At 36.8% G+C, this 22,539-nt stretch overlaps 2 protein-coding genes across 2 annotated transcripts in view; both read left to right on the top strand.

The window, feature by feature from the left end:
• The window catches only part of LOC145981102 (general odorant-binding protein 56h-like), a 32,733-nt gene extending 31,020 nt beyond the window's left edge, over positions 1 to 1,713 (top strand). Inside the window, exons 7-8 of the mRNA XM_083114240.1 lie at positions 339 to 361; positions 1,603 to 1,713. Coding sequence (XP_082970366.1) covers positions 339 to 359 — 21 coding nt within the window. The 3' untranslated portion in view covers positions 360 to 361; positions 1,603 to 1,713. The remainder of the gene's footprint in view (positions 1 to 338; positions 362 to 1,602) is intronic.
• An 11,865-nt stretch (positions 1,714 to 13,578) lies between these two features.
• LOC145981100 (uncharacterized) overlaps positions 13,579 to 22,539 on the top strand; it is a 32,609-nt gene continuing 23,648 nt past the window's right edge. Inside the window, exons 1-5 of the mRNA XM_083114238.1 lie at positions 13,579 to 13,716; positions 19,896 to 19,965; positions 20,365 to 20,417; positions 20,966 to 21,001; positions 22,030 to 22,150. Of these exons, the coding sequence (XP_082970364.1) occupies positions 13,636 to 13,716; positions 19,896 to 19,965; positions 20,365 to 20,417; positions 20,966 to 21,001; positions 22,030 to 22,150 (361 nt within the window). The 5' untranslated portion in view covers positions 13,579 to 13,635. The remainder of the gene's footprint in view (positions 13,717 to 19,895; positions 19,966 to 20,364; positions 20,418 to 20,965; positions 21,002 to 22,029; positions 22,151 to 22,539) is intronic.

Raw genomic sequence — 22,539 nt, 5'->3', positions numbered from 1 at the left:
TCTTTTCTATATATAGAAAGTATCTTATATGTGTGGTGTCAAAAATGACAAAAGCAATTTCAAGCATGTCTTTTAAAAAGAATAAAAAAAATCGATTTAAATCCAAACAATCTGATTTAAACAAAAAAAATCATCAAAAATGATTTTTTAAATAAAAATAATGATTTTTATCCACCTACTTACGAACACGTTGTATTCGGGTTCAAAACATGGGCAAGCATCTATTACTCTACATTTCATCACTTCAGACTCAATCTGTACCTACATATGTCAATTTTTGTCTGTTAACGAAAAATATATATGGTTATAATATTTCAATTGTTTTTCTTTTTTCACAGGAAAACCCAAAACCAGAATAAAGGTAATATCAATTTTCATGCCAAATGTGATTAATTTTTTTCATGTAATTGTGAGCTGATATTTACAGTGGAAAGATTGGTATACGCACAAACTTCAATATATGTATAAACACATATAAAAGAGAGAATATTTTTAATCCGCATTATTGATTTCATTAAACTGATGGGGAGATTTCAGCGACCTGTACCCTGTCTCAGTTATCTCTGGAGCAGGGCAGCGCATAGCGGCAGAGGAAGAAGGGAGGGATCGAGTGGGCAGAACGAAGCAGTACACGCTTCCCCCTCCACGCAATCCTGTTCCTCTCACGTGTTCATTGGTGCAGCCGTCTCGCGTCACTACTTGCGCAGAGACTTGTTTTCGTTCGCCTTCTCCACAGATATCTGGGACAGAGTGTAGGGAGACTATTTTATGGCCCCTTCGAAGAATTCACCCTTCCTCTGCTTGCATCAAATGTTGTTATTCTTCTGGTTGACACTCCCAGTTAATATCTACATGCACACACCAATCTTCGGCTGACTCTGTAAAGAATCCATAATAAAAAATGATAGCAAGTTTGCTTCTAATGTACGCAGTCCTCATGTTTCGCTAGAAATATAGTGTTGTATTCATTCATAATCTATTCTTCAAACAGCAAAACACGAAAACAACAGACGTTGCCGTGATGGCTGCTGGGAGCTCAGCAGCCCCACGTGACTGCAATGGCGCTGCCAATTGGCTTCAGGGAACAAAAGAGAGATGGGAAAAAGGCGGGGAGAATGAGGGACAGCCTTTTGTGGCTGCAGGCCATAATGTATACTTATTCTCCAACACACACACACACTACACATATTGTGCTGTTCACCTGTTCAGAACTTTCTGCCACCGCCGTTGCTTGCATAAACTACAATCGGAAACTAATAATCGAAAGCGAAAGTAGCCATTTTAAGTCAAAAGCATTGTCCATTTTGATATGGATGTTGTCTATGTACTGCCTGTCGTATAAAGTAATGGCATCATATTATCTCTTAAGAAATTATATGGTTGATTGTAATACGGTACATTTTCTTCCCTTACTTATTAACTGTCAGAAAATATTTGAAATTACTGCTAACCTTAGTGCGTTTGACATGATCCTACAGCTGATATAATGAAAAAGTTAACCTGTGTCTGCTAAATTGGTACCAATGTTAGTTACAGTTAATGTGATATTTATAGTTGATTTTATGAAAATAGGCAAAGTTAACAAAAGTTTCTATTTTACAGATCACATAAATCCGGAAGAGTCTAAATTTATGACGCTTTACCTGTTCAAAATTAATTATGAAGTGTTAGTTGTTGTTTACAATTGGATCAATCTGAATAAAATTGTTTGAATCATAATCGAACTGAGGTTTTTCTAGCCTAATTCTAACCTAAATATAATATACAGAAGTTTATAGATAATGCGGACTCCTGTGGTGGAGTGGTTACTCAACATTTTAATAAGCATAATACGAGTTGTTGATGTTGAAGGTTAAAATCAAGAATTATGGGAGGCTAGTAAAAGTTTCTAAATTATTGATCCTTTTCAATTCCAATGTGCACTCGTTATTTATGGTAAATTACAAAACTGGTGTGTTCAGTTTGGTATTCGCCCTGAGACAATCGCTTTGGTACAGTGGGAATCATCTGTATTCTCAGACAGCGGAGAAGATTTCCCCTCTAGAGATGTAGGATGCTGCCACTGGGTACGAGCCAAGTGGTGTCTACAATGAACAGTCTCCCCGACCTGGCGCGCTTGAAATACCAAGCAATTTACAAAACCGGTTTTGGCGAGCTCACAACACTCCTCTAACAGAATTTACCAAAGTGAATATATATGGAGTAATACATGTTCGCATGTATTTCGAGAGGAATTTATTACTTTCAAAGCACATGTGATTAAATATTTCGTACAACCGGTAGATCAGCACGTCTAACCCCCAACCGTTGTAGGAGATTTCTGAGACCAGGTTACGCTACTCACTCGTAGCTCCTTAATTTCCTCACGATGGTGGGTTGCCAATCCTATAGACAGGCCGAGAACCCAGAGACTGAACACAGGCGGACTTGAACCCATGTCGTCCCGCAGCGCCTCCTCGATGGCGCAGTGGTAGCGTCGTCGCCTTCTAATCAAGGGGTTCGATATTCGGTGGAGGCACATAGTAGTACGGATCCTACTATAAACTCTACGTCCAGTCCCAATTAGCCTTTCTGTGCACAAAGTTGACTTAAAACAACAATTCCATCAAGCAATAAATTCAAATCCAAAGCACAGCGCCTCAGACTGCACGGGCACGGAGGAGGACTGCAAATGTATGCACATAACAATTAACTTTTATTGAAACCTTCGAGCAAATCATAGTTTCATTTATTTTTTATTAAAAATGGTTGGTAATAAAACAATTGTTCAATATTTAACTTTCTCTATTTGAATTTAAGGTGCTTATAAGAAAATGAAGATCACTCCAAACATTGGTAACCTGAAACGTCGCTCAACGGCTGCCGATGTCTCGGAGAGTTCGGTGCGAACTTTGCTTCTAAGTATCCGACGATCACCACGATCCATCTTCTGGAAATGGCAATAGATTTGGTGGACAAAACACTAAGGGAGCACTGGGCAACACTTCATTGAGAAGGGGGAAGTCTTCTTTCTCTTCAGTTAACTGAATCCGTGAAGGAATGGAACTAAGTTGCTGCACCATTTCTAACGATGGAAGCGGCCCCGGCGCCCACCCAGCGTCGAATAACATGGGTACCTGGGGGAAACCCTGGGGGTAAAGGCGGTCAGGGGCGTGATGCTGATCACATCACGCCCACTCACGACCGGATCAAGAAAGTGTGGGACGTTACCCCCACACCCCCTATAAGCCTTCATGGCGTGGTGCTAAGCACAGGGGAGCACTTTACCTTTTTTATTGTTTCTATGCTTCTTATGCAGTAATAATAATCCACTGTTATGCTGCAGATTGTGGGAATTCACCTTAAAGCATAGCAATTGAAGAAGGTTTGGAATCTGGAATCTAGAATTCCTTCCAAATAAGATATGATTCGCGTATCAGCTATTACTTCATGCACAAGGCACATCAGTCAGTCCGTGTCCACTATCAGTAATTCAGAAATTGAATAAGAAACAAATATAAAAAATGGTTTCTATTGGGTTCCGCCACGTTGCGTATTGTTTAATTGAAAAAAATGTTCCTGGACTGTATTTAAATTGAGCCTGAAAAAAGGTTCCTGGACCGCATTTAAATTCATATGGAAAAAAACGTTCCTGGACCGAATCGAAATACTTTAAACAGAAAAAAAGGTTCTTTACAGTGTAGAAGTCATTTAGGCCTACACTTGCTGAATTTCTCTCTCGATCGGGATCTGAATTATTTCGCAATACCTGGACCTTAAACAACTCTGGGATTGTTATGATCCAGGAAAAACACAAATTCTAATGGGTTCTAATGGGTACCGTAACAGGACCGAAACATTTTTTCAATTTAAATTCGGTCCAAGTTGTGTATGGTTTCATTTCAATACGAAACTTGGATACTATTTAAACCGATCCGGAAAGAAGGTTTCTGAACCGTTCTTAAATTCATCTGGAAAAACGTATTCCTGAACCGTATTGAAATTCATCCGGAAAGAAGGTCCTTGGACTTTGAAATACTTTACAGATAAGAAGGTTCTTTACTGTCCAGACCCCTACGCTTGCTGATTTTCTCTCCTGGACCGGAATGGAATTTATTTAAAATTCCTGGACCTTTAACAACCTTGTGCCGATGTTACGTACATCAATAAATCCTAGTGAGTGATTGCACTGGGCGCTTGATCTATGAATAAAAACAAATTTTCAATTCTGATGTTAATTTCTGATCACTTCATTTTGTTTCTACGCAGAATTTACCATAGAGGAAATACATATATTAAACCTTTGTCATGTCCATATTATGTAATTCCGAAAGGGGTGATAAACACGTGTACCATGACCTTGAATTTGAAGGGTTTTCTTTTAAATGTGTGAGAAAAATGTTGTGTAACATATGGATATGATCATCCTTGGCAGCAATTTTTCTATGTCTATTTTGAAACCCGACAAATAATATGACACTAATGTTGATCGTTCTGATGATACCATAGAGATACATCTTCCTTTATGTCCAATATGGTGGCGACAATGTAACAATGCCGCATGCAATGCAATGCTCTTGGTAATTTGTTTAAGTTAGCAGTGTTGCCATTCTCAAACATTAGTGACCAAAGTCGAACTTCAGTTTCAAGAGCACTTATTCTTAAGCAGGCAAACTTTGTAAATGTCTAAGTTCTCTTTCTATGATGAGATAGAACAATCGGAAATGGACATACAAGTACCATTAATACATACATACATACAAGTTAATATTTGTTCCGAAACAAAGAGAGAGAGAGAGAGAGAGAGAGAGAGAGAGAGAGAGAGAGAGAGAGAAAGAAAGAAAAGAGAAGAAAGCAACGAAGAAAGGAAAGGAAATAACGAGGAAAGAAGAAGCGAAAGAAAAATAAATGAAAGGAGAAAAAAAATATAGATAGAAAAGATAGGAAGGAAGAAGAGATTAGAAAAGAAAGAGAATAAAATAAATGGAGAAATGAGGGAAGAAAGAAAGGAAATAAAGGAAGGAAGAACAGAAAAGGAGATAAAGAGAAAGAAAGAAAAGTAGAAAGGAAGAGAGAAGAAATAAATAAAGGAAGGGTGAAGAGAGAAGGAGAGAAAGATAAGCGAAAGGAAGGAAAAAAGATAAGCGAAAGGAAGGAAAAAGAAAAAGAATTAAAAAAGAAGGAAGAAGAGATAAAGTGAGTAAGATAAGAAATAAAAGGAGGAAGGAAAGAAGAAATATCATAAATAAAGGAAGGAAGAAAGGAAAAGAATAGAAAGACGAGAAAAGAAGAAAGGAAGAAGTGAAACGAGGGAAAAGGAAAGAAAAGAATTATTATTATTATTATTATTATTATTATTATTATTATTATTATTATTATTAAAGTAGGGTTACAATTAAGCTTACAATTTTCTTTACATTGATTCTGAACTACAAAAACAGCTGGGGTAAGAAATGAAGAAATATGAGAGACGGAGAGAGAATAGGTTAATCGCTGGGATGTAGATGAATTGTGAATTAATGAAGAAACACACACAGTAAACCCCACATGACAAATGTAGGTTTCAAACTTAAAACCCATGAATTCGCTGACTGAGCTGCTGGCGTAACTAAGGCCATAAACTGGTCAAAATACACTATTTTATAATAATCGATACAAAATAATTATTTCGGAGCTGTCAAGTGAACAGCGACGCACCGGTAAGCTGTAAAATAGATATACAGTAAAACGTCTCCTAACGGACACCTTTGAATAGAGAACACCTCTAAATTAAGGACATTTTTAAATTCCCCGGCAGAAATAGTACATGAGGTTTAATGGCAATATTACTTCTCAATAACGGACGCGGACACTGAAAACTACCTCCCCAACGCAAATAAAACTTCTTAATAACGGACAGCCTGAAAGAAAACAGTAGCAATTCTTGGAATTCGACACAACAATGACCAGTATTTCCATTTTCGAACTAGCGCGCATTGTTTCATGATACACCGAACGTATTTCTTTTTAAAAGTGCAGACAGAAGACAATATTCTTTGTGATTATCTTGAGAAGTGTGTCACTTCTGCTACGATGTCGCCGAAACGCAAACGACTGACTTTAAAGGAAGAAGTTGAAGTCAATTTGCAATATATGTAGGGATACTTTAGTAAATTCATATTCACCGTGTGTAGTACAGTATATTTTGATCCTGCAATGTAGAGGGGGAAAACATTATGTTCCTAAAGTACATACTTTAATATGCTTATCCTATTGTGTAACATCCTACACTTTTTTCTCAATAGCGGACACTTCTTAATAACACTAATTAAAGTTCCCCCAGGTCTGTCCGTTATTGAGAAGTTTTACTGTATCTGCAAAAAATATGCGTACAAGTTTAGCATCGATATGGTGAATTATGATTAAGTTTTCTTCTAAGTTAACGTTGTACAGTCATGTTCAAAAAAATCTGTCGCATGGATTTTTTCTAAGTCCAACGTCTTACGAAATTATGTTGGTAGCTCTGAAACAAGGAAGTGTTGTGAAATATACGATCCTGCAATCAGAGTGAAGTTCGATTCTGAGGAGCAGGAGGCGTGACTCACGGTCTTGTCCACAGGAAGTTCAACCAATGCAGCATTTCCAAATATGAGATAACGTCCCCATTGGTTAAATATTGTTTCAATAATGCGAATCGGCAGAAAGATTGCGCAAAAGTTTACTTTGTCGTTTTAATTGCCTTTAATCGTTTCAAATTAGTATTAAATTGTCCCAATTATAGTTCACGAGCTTAATATAATGTATTCATGTATGTGTTTGACAATCATGTATCACTCATTAGAACAATTTTCACATTGTTTTCACTACGTGAGATGACATTTCATTTACATTTACGATAAAATAGTGGTTTGGGTGTAATAACAGTTTTCATTAATTAATTTAGAGATGCATTTTTATTTGTTGAGTTAATGATTAGGTTAATTCGTTACTTCTCGCGAAAAGAGGGAACCACAGCTGAAAGAAAATACACAACTTCTATTATTGAGGTCAAGAGTTCGTTTTAACATCACTTTTTGCACACATAGGCTAATCACGACTCGGGATACATTTAAATTGGAATCTGAAACTTTATGCGACCTGACTGGAACTCGGAAAAGGACACACTGATTACAAGACATTGATATATTACCACTTGGTCTGGCGAACGCCAATAATAATGAGGGGTTGAGAGGGAGTGGGAGAGGGGTGACGGAAAGTAGCACATAAATAGTATTTTTGGGGGGTATTTAATGTTATATTTATACACATACAAACCTAAGAAAATATTTATTTTGATACATGTGTGTGGGGGGGGGAAGGGGGAAAAGAGAGGGACAGAAAGATATTGGGAGAGATGGGACGAAGAGGTGATTGTGGTAAATGTTTTATTTGACGTTCAGTAATAAAAACAATCAAATCAATGATGATTATCTTATAAATAACATATTTAATGTAAATTTGTTTTAAAAATGGGGACGGGGAGCTGTTTGTTTTACGTTCAGTGCAGGATAACAAGTGGAGACACATAGTGGTTCGTATCTCACTTTAAACTTTAGGCCCAGGCCCCATTAGCCTATCTGTGTATAACGTGGATTTAGAATTCAGTAGAAAATAACGTCGATCTAGTATTTTGGATTTTAGATGCGTTGAGACCACTAAAATGTCCAATTCTTGTAATAAGAAACCTGTCCTCATATTACCATTTTGAAAGAGAGAGAGTTAATTTTATAATCTTTCGTTGTTAGTTTCAAAGAAGACTAATTCAAATAGTAACAATGGGAACGAATAAAGCTTACGAAAAGTTTTTGCCACCGTGAGGATTTGAACCTACGACCATTAGAGTGACAACCCAGTGCGATAACCACTACCCCACGAGTTCGTTCCTTCTTACGGCATGATTATGAGTTAAGACCAATTCGTTCAATATGCATTAGAAATATAATCCCCACCCGCCTCTTGATAAACAACACACCCAAACGCTCCTTTGTAGAAATGAAATAAAGGTGGTATGAATGTCACAAAACATTTAAGCAAAATCTACTATAGTTACGACGCAATCGTTTTACATGGAGAGGCTACAGCTTCGAGAATTGAGGTTGTGGTTTGACTGTAATTGTAGGATACCCTATAGGTATCGATAAGCCAAGGCTCTAGTGTGCACTAGATTGGTTCATTTGTAGAGACGTGCTCAGGAATTTGTAAAGATGTGTGTGAATATAAAAATTTGTTAATGATTATTTTTTAAACAGTGAACTCATAATTTAATATCTCTCTGTCCATCTCATTATCTCACTTAGGAACTAATTAGTATTGCAGGAGTCATACTGAAAAGAAATCTCACGTGACAATGACGAGAAATTAGATTTACGGAAGGAATAGTTTTCATATTTTAAAACCTCGAATGGCCATGGGCTATCTCCCGACTGTCAGTCTCCCTTCCACAATCCTACCTAGAGTTATCTTCAACTGGCAACGAGGTGACGTTGGTCAGCACGTTGAATCGTCAGCCGTTATAGAAGATATCTGAAACCAGGTTACACCAGTCGCTCGTAGCTCCCCAATTTCCTCACGATGGTGGGTTGCCACCGGTTCTATACAGATAACAGGCCGAGAACCCAGGACGACTCGAATCTATGCCGTTCCGCTGCAGTCGGAGTCCAAAGCACAGTGTCTTAAACCGCACCGTTACGGAGGAGGAGAGTTTTCATATTTTGTTTCTTATAAATGTCGACAATACATTAAATATATTACGCACCAAAAATTAGTGTCAAAAAATAGCCGGTTCTATAAGAGATTCGAACCTTCGATCTTCACTCAACTAGGCCGCTATTTTTAACAATTTCCCATTTTATCACTCAATAACCTTCGTTGAACGTTTGTCTTAAGAGTCGTTAGCAATCTTGTAAACCGTATTAACCTATCTGCTGTCTATCACAAATGTATTTTACAACCTGGAGTACATTTTGATGTCTGCAATTTAGAACTTGACTTTCGTGGTAAGTAATTCTCTACCGTCTACTATAATAAATAAATCAAAGTCTACATATCTCATATTTTGTAAATACGAAATATCATTGTTAAATGTTACAAACTATTTCTTATTCCACCGTTAGTTCCAGATTTAGCCACAGCATTCTGGAAACCAGCGTGAAACGTGTTTCCCACACTTCCAAGGTCAGGTGAACCCTTATCAGTTGTATTGAATGCCTGTGAACATGTTACTTCATACATCATGGTACTGGTGGTGGATTTCTTCCCCTTCCCCTTTTACCTTGAACAGTAGTAATCCCCGACTGGGCACGACGAATCAATCACAGAAAAGCAGACTGTCTACTAAATCGCATGCCATGTATTATTTCGAGCTCCTAGGTTTTGGAAAGTAAAATAAAAAAAAAGTATGTAACATTAATTCATAATGGTTGACTTCTTAGGGTATTATTTCATGACTCTTTTCTACTAACTCCAATGCAACTTTTGTCGACTGTTTTCAGTAGATCAATAGGTGTTTTGAAACATCTATGTTAAGATTTTTTAAATTTGAATTACAAATTGTGTGCCTGAAAACTTAGGGTATTTTACACCCGTCACGCTATACGGGATCCAGCCCCTTATCATGACAAAAATAAAAGCGTGTCTGAAAACTAAAATATCCTTACCTGAGTTAAAAGCTGAGCCTGTAAAGCGACAGACAGTCAGCACAAACAAGGACAACACACACACAGTCCTACAAAGATTATACTAACAGTAGGTCCAGTCACCAGAGCCTCGTTAGTCTGCAAAATGCAGTTCAGGTTGTACTACTTGGAAGTGAGGTTGGTTTAAATTTTAAATAGATATAAAAACAAATTGTTAGTGAGGAGGAATAAAAAGTTATATTTACAGCTAACATGCTGAGCTAAACACACTACAAGGGTGTAAGGGATGACCTTCCACGAAGTATGTACACCCTATTGTTGCTTCCACGTAGTACACCCGGGACTTCAGTTTGCAGACGAACAAGGTTCTGGCGACTGTCCCCATGGCCAGTATAATTTTCTGTGTTGTCCTGTGTTTGGTCCTTGTGGGTGCTGAGTGCCTCTTTACAGCCTCAGCTTTTAACCGAATTCAGAATATTTTAATATTTTAATTACAACACGACGTTACAGTTATGTTATTTTAGTTCTGGTAAGGGGCTGGACCCCCGTATAATGTGACAGGTGCAAAATAGCCTAAGTGCTGACGCACCCAAAATTTTGAATTCAAATTCAAATTCAAACACACTACATGAAATATTACATGTAGTACTGAAGAGAATATTTCACTTGTAGTTCCTCAACTGTAATTACACATTAGGCCTACTGAAGTGTTCAGTAGGAAATCATTGATTTTGAGTAGATTTCCGAGAGACACAGTAGAGTACTACAATTGATAACAGTAGATTCTGTCTACTGTAAACAGTAGAAATTACGTAGGTTTATAACGACGATGAGAATGAAACAGAGGTAAAAACAATGATAATGAAATGCAGAAGCGACCTGGAGCAAACAGGAACGTAGAATGTCTGGCAGCGAGACGCAAGAGTTGTTCAAGCGATTGTAGCGTCAAATTTAGCTTAGAGCTCATAATTGATATTTCTACATGAACTCAACATACAAGTTACATACAATGAGAGAATTGAATTGAGTTTACATCTCACGTGATATGAGTCGAAACTATTGTTGCACATTGAACTGTGAAGTGAATCAATATTCAATTCGATTAACTAGTGAATGGTGATATGCTGATATTTTGTAACGAGATGTGCCAAATGGCTGACAGTATAATAACATATGGACACATTGATTTAATATATTTGAACAATCTTATAACGTGCGATTTTGCATTAAATTTTATTACTTGAATCTACATCACTTCATTGCAAAGGCTACAAGGCATTTTATGGGTTGTAAAATTCTGTGTTCGATTCACAGTTCGGTTAAATCTGCGATTGTTATTTCTTATTAAACCGAAAAATTATTTATTGCATTTTACTTATTACGAAAATTCGTATATTATTTGCTTTGCGAAATGTAGAGAATATATTGTTTTTCATGCTTTTTACAAGAATACAACTATGCATGGTGAACAAAAAATAATGTAAAATAAATACTATTCACAAAAGGATGTCAATAGTATTTATTTGTTTTGTTTCTTGATAATTTTCCCTAAAATAAAAATGTATAACTTTCGCTTACATGACATTTCGTCGAATATGACACATGGATAATTTTTATGCAAATCCTAGTAAAATGATGAGAAATTCAAAAACATATTCTGAACAATTATTTTCAAAAATAACATTGAAAAATCATTAGAAAGGAGTGTTATTTTTTTAAAAATATATATATAACATTTTTATTTCTTTAAATTATTTATTAAATACAATACTTAGTTGCTATATATAATAATAACAGGGGTAATCGAACAGAAGTCAAACCTATAATCTTCGGCGTGTAATACTGATAGCCTATCACCGAACCACTTTACCATCATAAAAAAAAATGAAGTTTTTTTCTCGGAAATTACTGGCTAGTGCACGCTGGATCCTTGCCATACGAATATCTACCCTACCACTACAAGAAACCACGTCACAACCTCAATTTTCGAAGCTCTAGGCCTCTCCATGTAAAACGATTGCGTCGTAACTATAGTAGATTTTGCTTAAATGTTTTGTGCATTCATACCACCTTTATTTCATTTCTACAAAGGAGCGTTTGGGTGTGTTGTTTATCAAGAGGCGGGTGGGGATTATATTTCTAATGCATATTCAACGAATTGGTCTTAACTCATAATCATGCGCTAAGAAGAAACGAACTCGTGGGGTAGTGGTTATCGCACTGGGTTATCAATCTAATGGTCGTAGGTTCAAATCTCCACGGTGGCAAGAACTTTTCGTAAGCTTTATTCGTTCCCATTGTTACTATTTGAATTAGTCCTCTTTGAAACTAACAACAAAAGATTATACAATTAACTCTCTCTCTTTCAAAATGGTAATATGAGGACAGGTTTCTTATTACAAGAATTGGACATTTTAGTGGTCTCAACGCATCTAAAATCCAAAATACTAGATCGACGTTATTTTCTACTGAATTCTAAATCCACGTTATACACAGATAGGCTAATGGGGCCTGGGCCTAAAGTTTAAAGTGAGATACGAACCACTATGTGTCTCCACTTGTTATCCTGCACTGAACGTAAAACAAACAGCTCCCCGTCCCCATTTTTAAAACAAATTTACATTAAATATGTTATTTATAAGATAATCATCATTGATTTGATTGTTTTTATTACTGAACGTCAAATAAAACATTTACCACAATCACCTCTTCGTCCCATCTCTCCCAATATCTTTCTGTCCCTCTCTTTTCCCCCTTCCCCCCCCCACACACATGTATCAAAATAAATATTTTCTTAGGTTTGTATGTGTATAAATATAACATTAAATACCCCCCAAAAATACTATTTATGTGCTACTTTCCGTCACCCCTCTCCCACTCCCTCTCAACCCCTTGTTGTCTTGTAATCAGTGTGTCCTTTTCCGAGTTCCAGTCAGGTCGCATAAAGTTTCAGATTCCAATTTAAATGTATCCCGAGTCGTGATTAGCCTATGTGTGCAAAAAGTGATGTTAAAACGAACTCTTGACCTCAATATTAGAAGTTGTGTATTTTCTTTCAGCTGTGGTTCCCTCTTTTCGCGAGAAATAACCAATTAACCTAATCATTAACTCAACAAATAAAAATGCATCTCTAAATTAATTAATGAAAACTGTTATTACACCCAAACCACTATTTTATCGTAAATGTAAATGAAATGTCATCTCACGTAGTGAAAACAATGTGAAAATTGTTCTAATGAGTGATACATGATTGTCAAACACATACATGAATACATTATATTAAGCTCGTGAACTATAATTGGGACAATTTAATACTAATTTGAAACGATTAAAGGCAATTAAAACGACAAAGTAAACTTTTGCGCAATCTTTCTGCCGATTCGCATTATTGAAACAATATTTAACCAATGGGGACGTTATCTCATATTTGGAAATGCTGCATTGGTTGAACTTCCTGTGGACAAGACCGTGAGTCACGCCTCCTGCTCCTCAGAATCGAACTTCACTCTGATTGGAGGATCGTATATTTCACAACACTTCCTTGTTTCAGAGCTACCAACATAATTTCGTATGACGTTGGACTTAGAAAAAATCCATGCGACAGATTTTTTGAACATGACTGTACCTTGTATATGTTGACTTTCTATCAACGTTATACTGCTAAAAGTATCAAGAAATGACGAAATGAAAGTAAATATGAAAAATCCAAAGCGTAGCTTCTGATTTCAGGTCACTTTTCGTTTGCTAGGGGTAAGCAACAATGAACTGCACATTAATATTCGTGCAATTCATGTATGCATTCCTCATGACCTTGTACATCTTTGCATGCATGTCTTTTGTGAGTCAGTATTTTATCTGATCAACTCGTAGGTTGATTTTCTGAATAGCGGATTCTGATAACTATAGGATTTTCTTCTCTGGGTAGGTATATAACGGCTGGTATTAAATAGCTATCCTCTAGTGCTGTTACCATCAGTCACAGATTACTACCTGAAGAAGCAACATGAACTCTTACGCCATCTTTGCACTCTTTCTGACCACACTGCTGTTTGCAGCAGTCCATTGCGGCGAGGAAGATGATCCTGTAAGTTATTTCATTGTCTCGTTTTGAAGTGTGTGTGTTTTTGTTCACTAGATAAACTTCCATGAACTTCACACCGCAAACTTTGTCTTGTAATAATAATAGGCCTAACTGAAACCATAGACATGATTTGTCTGCAGAGGTGGCAGAAAAACAACCAAACACGATTCGAACATCTTGAGTAAAACGAACATACAGCATTGGTGCTGAACCCTAGGACACTCCAGAGCGAACCAGTACACGCTGCTGGGAAGGTTTGTAATGGGGCTGTTTATTGACAAACCTTTCCGGTGGCGGCGCCACCCCTGTTGCGTCCCTAAATAATTTCGTTCGTCATTTGGTTGCCCTAAGCTTTACATTGGAGCACGATGGGATGGCTATTCAAACGTTATTTTCAATGAAGGTAAGAATTTCTCGTGTAAATCGATAATAAAAATGGGTTTAGCAAAGCTTAAAGATTATGCAGCCAGTCATAAGTTTCCGAAAATTACATTCTTCTGAACCTAAGAATTGATATGTTAAAGCGCAACGGAATGGTTGCGAATATGAGCTAAATATAGTACGTTTATGCACAAAGAACTCTAAACTTGACGTCATTTCGGTCGTCTCTAGCTGCCATGGGTCGAAAATACAAAAAAACATTTTACACTATGCTTTGTTTCTTTTCTGGTTGCGAGCGGGTAGGAATTGAAGAAACACGCAAAATTGTAAAGAAAAAAATGTATTAAGTGTGTAAATCCATGACTGACATTATGCCCTAATCGGTAATTTAATATTAACGTATGTTTTCATTGTATTAAGCTGATATTCTCCCCTCGTATTTTCGTCCTTCTGTTTCATGGCAACAACAATTTTAAAATTATAATTCTTGCAAATATGATAGCCCTAAAGGTTCGAAGACATGAAAGACAAGAAAAAGTATTTATGGTAATAACTATTCTTAACGATAAATGTGTGCATATAAAACAAAGGACCATATTTATTAGCTACGTGGAAAAGTTTAATATCACTTGAAAAGGAAGTTAGTTATCACAAACATCTCTAAAAATAAAAGTTTCAGTCGTGCTGAATTGTTAAGCATTATTCTTTAGCGGATTCTCAACAATAGATCACTTAAATTGTGAAAATTGCAAGTGACGTAAAAAAGTGCTGTGCAAATTTTAAGGCATTTTTGAGTTCCGATATATTTTCTGTTGTTGACGATCGTCTTTTCAAAAGTCTTACTCTTACAGCACTGATTATTCAACCAGAGCGTATAGAAGAAATAGTGTGCGCACTCCCTGAGTTGCCGTGGTCCACCGCCTAGATGGCAGTGGTGACGTTTGAGACGGCGCGGAAGATGCTCGCGTTGCTTACATAACTAACTACATAATAAACAAAAATGCATGTTACTTACGTTTAGAGAAGAGCTCAGCAGCTGGATAGTTTGGAGAATTTCCGAGATGATTTTGCTGTCTTCGAGGCACTTAATTCCTTTCTTATCTGCTTGGTGCGGAAGAAAAATCGACATTTCAGATAGTGAAATACGAGTTTAGGTTGCGTACGCAGCACATGATCTTCACAGCATCCTAATTGCGAAGTTTTTACAGCAATTATGTTTAAATTGTCCAAACACTCAAAAAATATATCACCCCATAAACTATTAGCACATGATATTTTTTCTGCAACAAATTCTTCCACTCGTAACAGCACATCATAAACACTTTTCGATGCATAGGTAAGGTATTTACAGCCGTCGCTCGAACCATAGTCTTGGATTAACGTAAGTGAGGCAGGTACATTAGTTGGTTCCCCGTGCAGAAAAGTTGTACACAGTTTACAATCCGTCACTTTGGAAATATACCGCACTATGTATCCTGCCAAATGATACACCAAGTATTCTTTACCAACACTTTGTTCATTTAAGTTCGGTATGTTGTTTTCCCAGTCCGGTATTTGAATTTCATCTTCAACAATGGAAATTTTTTCCCTTATTTTATTTTCAGCTTGTTTCTTCACAGAAATATTTTTATTTTCGGTTGATCTTGCCAGAGTTCGCATTTGATTAACAAAAGACGTCAGAGGAGATTCAGTCCTGTATTCACAGTTTCCGCCCGAAAATAAAGCAAGTTTTGCTGGTACGTAAATTGATTGCAGCATATGTAAGTGCAGAAAATCCACAGCGGAGGGATGATCATCGCAAGTGAACGACCACAATATACCAAAATGGCGTTCTAGGGGATCTTGATTAAATTTTCCTGTCAAAACGTACTTGTAATTGTTCTTCCACAAATATTCGGACACTTCTAAAGTACTTTCTAGAGTCACTCTTAAGGACTCTAGAGTTTTTTCTGAAGCGAAGGAATTTCGATTATCTCTAAGGACAGCATTCCATTTTATTAAAGTTGTATGTGCTTCTGATCCTTTATATAGTGCCTGTGCAGGAGTGAATGAATTTAATGCGTCAACCAGGCAGTTTAGGTCCCTTGTGAAATTATCTGTTGTTTCACTGCCTTCTAATCCCTCTGCATTAATACTCCGATAAAATTTTATTCCATTAGCCACAGATCTGATGAACAGCTGCATTGCGAGTCTTACATTCATTCGTTGGAATGAATTAGGATCCAAATGAGCAGAGGTCACTTTGTAGCAAGCTTTCATACCGGAAAGTTCAGTAGATGAATCATGTTCATACACTTTTCTGTAAAATGAATAATCAACAATATCACCATTATAGTACACCTGCACTTTATCATGGAAGTTATTCCTTATGCATTTAAATATATGTGGTGCGTCTGAAAATGCCCAAAGCTTTCTACTAGGGTCAGCTGGATTGGATATAGAGCACTTAAGATTGTTTCTGTTTCCGGAAATTCCTAAGCATTTCCATAACTTTTTGTTAGATTGGCTACCGTCAGATGTAAAACCAATAATTCTCACCCCTGCTTTTTCCAAATGTATGATTACCTGGATAAGTATTTTTGTGAGAATGTCACCAGGGGTGGCATTCCTGCTAGCATATACTGCTATGGGTTGAATCCAATTATACAGAAAAGGAACAAACATAAAAACTAGAGCATGATTTGCTAATTGATTCTTGCTTTCGTCTGGAGTAAGATTTCCCAAATCAACAAATCCGTCTATTTTTAAGGAATTCGAGTTAAACTGAATTGCTTCCCTAAGTTTAACTTCATCAAAAATCAGCATTCCGCTACGCTCATTCTCATTCTTTTCACTAAAAAAATGTGTTATAGCGTCGATGGCATGGGAATTTACGCCGTAAGGACATTTAAGACCCTTCACCAATTTTCTCAAGTGAGCTTCAGAAGGCAAAGGTAGCAAATCGTGATGCAAACAGTGTCTATACCCCTTGGGGGACTTAATTTTTAATAGAAGAGAATCCAGTATAAACTCAGAACTGTATCTCATTCCTGTCTTACTTTTCAGTTGGCATTTCTTTAAGATTGTATCAATTACAATTTTTTGATTTTTGCTAAGAGACGCGAACTGTTTTGACTGTGTGACCGTTGTCTTTAATTTAGCATCTTTAACGCCTTTTTCAAGCAAATTTATTTTAGCCTGTGCGACCTTTAGTTTATTCTGCGTTCTAATTAAATTGCGTTTCTGATTCTTAAGTTTTTTCTTTAGCAATGCTATTGTATTGCTAGCATCCGCAGTGTGAAGCAAATCATCCTCTACTGATAAGCTTAATGATACATTGCGACGAGTACTTACTTTATTATCATCTGTCCGCAAGGATTGCCTTTTCATGGGAGATTTTCGCTTCTAACTGTCTTAGAGAGGTATTTGGGCAGATTAGGAAATATATGAGGAACTGCTTCTGGTTTTAATTTCCACCTTTGCTTTCCCCCACTCCACGGAATCCCATTCGCTCTCAAGGGTTCATTGGTAGAGCAGAGACTTGTTCGCCTGCTCCAGAGACAGTTTGGACAGGGTATAGCTGGTCTGGGTGTAGAGACAGCATCTTGATACTGTGTTAAGAAATAGCAGTTGTGGAGGAAATAGTCTAGCAGGTTGACGTAGCAGTATGGAATGTCCAAGCGGGTAAACTTGTAGATGAGCCCCACCTGGAATTGTGTATAGTTGCATGGGGTCACACGGCGAGAACACTTGGTAACTATTTTCATTAAAATAACTACACAATAAACATTTAGAATTGTCGATAAATATTCGAATATTGAATTCAATAATTATTTCAATAGTTACTAAAGGAATAATAGATGGCGCCTATAGACGAAAGCAAAGAAACAGCGGTTGATGATGCTTGGAATGAAAGAGCTGCACATTAGCTCAAATATGTAAAATATAAACTGCTACGTAAAATGCCTTAGTACAAACAACAAAAGGGGATGGGAATAGATGAAGTCATTGTAGAGTTCGTGACTCTCTTGAATGAATTAGCTTTATAATCTTGTTGATAATATACTTTCTCAAGCAGTGGAAGACTGAAGATCTGCTCCGTCCAAACGCAGGGGAAGAATCTACGTCATACGAAGAGCTATAGGTCAATTAGTCTGCTCTCCCACTTAAGCAAGGTCGTGGAGAGAGTGCTCCCCAGGAGACTGTAAGAACAAGTGACGGAAACCAACTGCTTCCAGATCATGAGTTTGGTTTCGGTTGCCAACATACCGGGATGACTTGCTATATCACGTTAAACCAGAGCAGGAGGAGAGCTTCAATGGGAGTGTTTCTCGAAGTAGAGTGTGCCTTTGATAGAGTTTGGATTAAAGGCGTTGTCAAGGAACTCTTCATCCTCCCCATCCCTGGCTGTTACACACATCTCCTGAGGAGCTACTTAGAAGATCTTCCAGAAAACTGCAACATGCACATGACCAGTCCGAGCGGGTGTCCCACGAGGATCAGCACTGGGGCCAATCGTGTAATACATCTACACGGCAGACATCCTGGTGGCACCAACGTGATTTGCCGCATACTTCATCTCCCGCGGAAAGTTTACGGGAGCCTTCCATGTCCTGCGACAACAACTGCAGTTCGAGAGGTGGTCGACTCAATGTAGGGTGAAAAACAACATCACCAAATGTACGGCCTTTCTATTCAAGAAGTCTCTGCGGTTCCTGCAACAGCGTCAGCTTTGGGTATTCTATCCTATATGCCGACAATATACGTACAGGATAATTCAAAATGAATGGTACAAAAATAAACCATACCTGTGACTGTTGTAATGAATGTAATTGACAATTATCGACATAATATGATGATAATTTAAATTTCCAGGTTTCATCTGGCAACACTGAAACAAAACAAGCTTGTCATGCAAAATGGTGGCAGTAGCGAAAGTAAATGCTTATTATGTGCTAGAATACGCAAAAACTTCATCGGTAATTATAGTTACTATGTACAACAGATAAATGCTGTCGACGAATATCAGTAGAAACGTGTAGTTTGTGTACCAAGTCACTTGATGATTAAACCTTTCATGTTATATCGATAATTGTGAATTACATTCATTACAGCAGTCACATGTATGGTTTATTTTTGTACTATTAATTTTGAATTACCCTGTACTTGGGTCTGAGCTTAGACCACGGTCTTACCTTCAGACAACACGTTCAGAACCTGCAGAGTTAAGGCAACAAGAAGCAGGGAGGACTTGACTCCATTTCCAGAACTTGCAACTCACCATGGAGACCTGACTCCAATGATTAGACCGGCCCTGTTGTCACCGCACAGTCAAATATGAAGAAGGTTCAGGTCCAGCAGACAAGGCAGCCAAAAATTATCAGCGGACATGCCGGTACTTTACCATTCAGCAGATCCAAGAAGATTAAGATTCATCCGAACCATGAAGTATAAAACATCTGCACCCGGGCGCCTGGCAGAACAGTCACCAGAAAGCCACGGCTATGGTACCTCATCAGCCATTCAGCCCTTCTAAGGACCACCATCATCGACTAGACTTCCAGCGACAGAGGTAGAAGTTTTCAATCATCAACACGTCACTTTCAGTAAAAACGTCAGTTGAAGGCAAGGATAGCGACTTCTCCTTTCAATAGACAGACACTAGATTGAATTGGATTCTAAATCCCTGCTCTTTTGTAGTAAATACCGCAGTTGATGTAAAAATATCTAACATGAAATTTGCCATTTGTCAATTACGTAAATAATCAAAGCCCTTGGTATTCCGAAGACGAGAATTATATTTTTCTCTTCTCTTCTTTCAGATGAAGAAGTTATTCGAGGAAGGATATCCCAAATGTAAAGACCAAAAAGAGCATGGAGAAGTGTCTATGGGTAAGACGATCTGAGATTCCAAAAAGATAAGATATATAATCAAAAGTAGAAAGCGTTTGCTAATTAAAAGAAATAATATCTTCACCTCTTAACTAATTTAAGAAGGTCGGACAGGGATTGAAATGAAAGACTGTACCAAATAAATAAACATGACTTAGTGTTACATGTCTTAATATGAAGAATATGCTCGGAAATTAACATCCTTTCAAAAATGTTAACATAATTTTCAAATCAGAAAAAAAAAGTCCGAAGAATTCGATAAGCACGAAATGACACGACTACTCCTATGCTGAGGATTGCCTTTGTATCTTCGGTATAAATAAGTTCTTTCCTTAAACGTCTATGTATAACGTAATTGCATATGACAGTACATTGTATGTTTTTTAACCTTTTTTACAGATGATATAAAGAATTACCTTGAAAAGAAGGAGTCCGCGTCCGATAAGATCAAGGTAAGATATTTATATAATAAATTACAAGTTAGTTTTATTCATTATATTCATTGAGCAAGAAAACAGCTTTCAAAGCCTACTTAATTCACTTTATACATGAAAATGAAAGAAACAAACGCAACACAATAAACAGACGTGATATACATTTAGAAAAGCATCCTTAAACATAAAATGAATTAAGAGTTTGATACATTAAGATTGTAAACTTTCTGCAACCAAATTTGTACAAGTGCTTCAAACATATCATAAACACGTATGATTCATAACAAGTGCAAAACAAATACCAAAATGGTTTGCATAAAAATAGAGACAATAATATATGCAAACCATTAAAGTGGGCACATGTTGAAAATATATGATTCTAATTCCATACCTAATTCAGAACATGCAAATATTTCCTAGTTTAGACCTTCAGTTTTCATTTCAATCTTTACACCACGTTTCTTAGAGCTCGTAGTTTACGTATGTTAAAATATAAATAACGTCATAAATAATAATAGAGAATATTGCTATGTTGATGACTAATGTTTGTGTGTTCTCTCTTACAGTGCTTCAGCAAGTGTATGATGGAATTTACTGGAGTCGTATGTATATTTTAATTTTAGATCTGTCCGTTCAAGCACTGAGTTTAATGTTGATTAACTTTTAAAGTATTAACATATAACTTTATCGTAGTAAATGTACATTATGATCGATTTTATGGTCTCTTAAATTCTCAATGTAAGGAATAGTTGCATTTAAGTCTTTACTTATAATGTATATTTATTTGAATTTAAAAGACAACAAAATCAAATGTAATGAAGAAATACAAGGATTTTATCGTAAGACTCTAAAACATTTTCAACATAGAGTGATCAACCAAGTATTGAAAAGAAATACGTTATGGTTGAATATACAAGTGTAAATGCTTTAATTACAGAAATATGAATTCACAGATACAGTAGCCTAAGCAGAGAATTTCTCGTGGGTGAAATAAATATTTCCTCTGTTATATTTTTTTTATCTTTCTATTCACTTAATTCATTTCTTCATATCTCTTTCTACTATTCTTTCTCTATTTCTGTTTCTCTCAATCTTTGTCAGTCTCTCACACTAGTTTTTCTCCTGTCTCTTTGTGTGTGTGTCTGTACAAAAGTTGTAATTTGAAATTATTCAACTCTGGAGAAAATAACTGTAAATTTCTCCGTCCCATATTCTGACTTTCTTGTCTTTTTTGTAAAAATAGTGCATGGCGCCTTAGGATTCAGCCCCCTTACCCTACCCCTCGCTACGCACCTCCTTCTCTTTTATGCAAAATTTACTATTTTTCTCTTTTAGTGCTTATTTATTATTCTTAGTGCCCACTTTCTTGCTGTTGTTGCTAACTTTTTTCATTGACTATGAACGCAAATAGAATTGCAAATCTTAGAATATGAAAACAAGTTGTGTGGAGGTAGGTTAATCGGAACTGCATTTACAGTTTAAATTAGAAAGCCAATCACTTTGCAGTGTTCCTTCATATAAAATAGAACCACGCCCCCTTTGAATACCACGTTGTGGCAATATGTATGTGTAGAAATCAATCAGTGAATTGGTACAGCTCACTTCATATCTATTGGATCTTTTCTTTCAGTTAAAAGACGGAAAATATGATGAAGACTTATTCAATAAGCTTGGTGGCGACTTTGCTGAAAAGCAAGGAAAGAAGGATGATTTTGGATATGCCATTGTTGATTGCACGACTTTATTTAAACGTAAGTTAAACGGTGTTGCAGCTTAATAATTCGTTTTTTTACTGTTACAGCACATAAGCATGGCATGTAGTGTTCGCGAGATTTTTTTTTAGTTTAATATACCTTCTAGATAATGTTAGTAACAAGTGACAAAATAGAAAGCTCCATTTGAAGAAGAGGCCAGGTGAGCTCACTTCTCACAGCGGCAACAACAGCAGCCCTTCTTGAGTAGGTCAGTTAAAAACGTATGAACCTATGCTCCTTACAGCCCTGATCTTGGATTCAATGAGTTCCACTGCTCAGAATTTTAAAATGGATCTGTCTGGACTACGTTACAATAGCCGATTATGCACAGAGAAAATGTTTATTTTGAATAATAATCACACAAATACTTTCTGGTGACCAAATAT

The sequence above is a fragment of the Lepisma saccharinum genome, chromosome 28 (genome assembly GCF_977018435.1).
Source record: "Lepisma saccharinum chromosome 28, izLepSacc3.1, whole genome shotgun sequence".
NCBI classification, from domain to species: Eukaryota; Metazoa; Arthropoda; class Insecta; order Zygentoma; family Lepismatidae; genus Lepisma; species Lepisma saccharinum.
The sequence above is the reverse complement of the archived record's forward strand: the minus strand, read 5'-3'. Positions and strand labels throughout refer to the sequence as shown.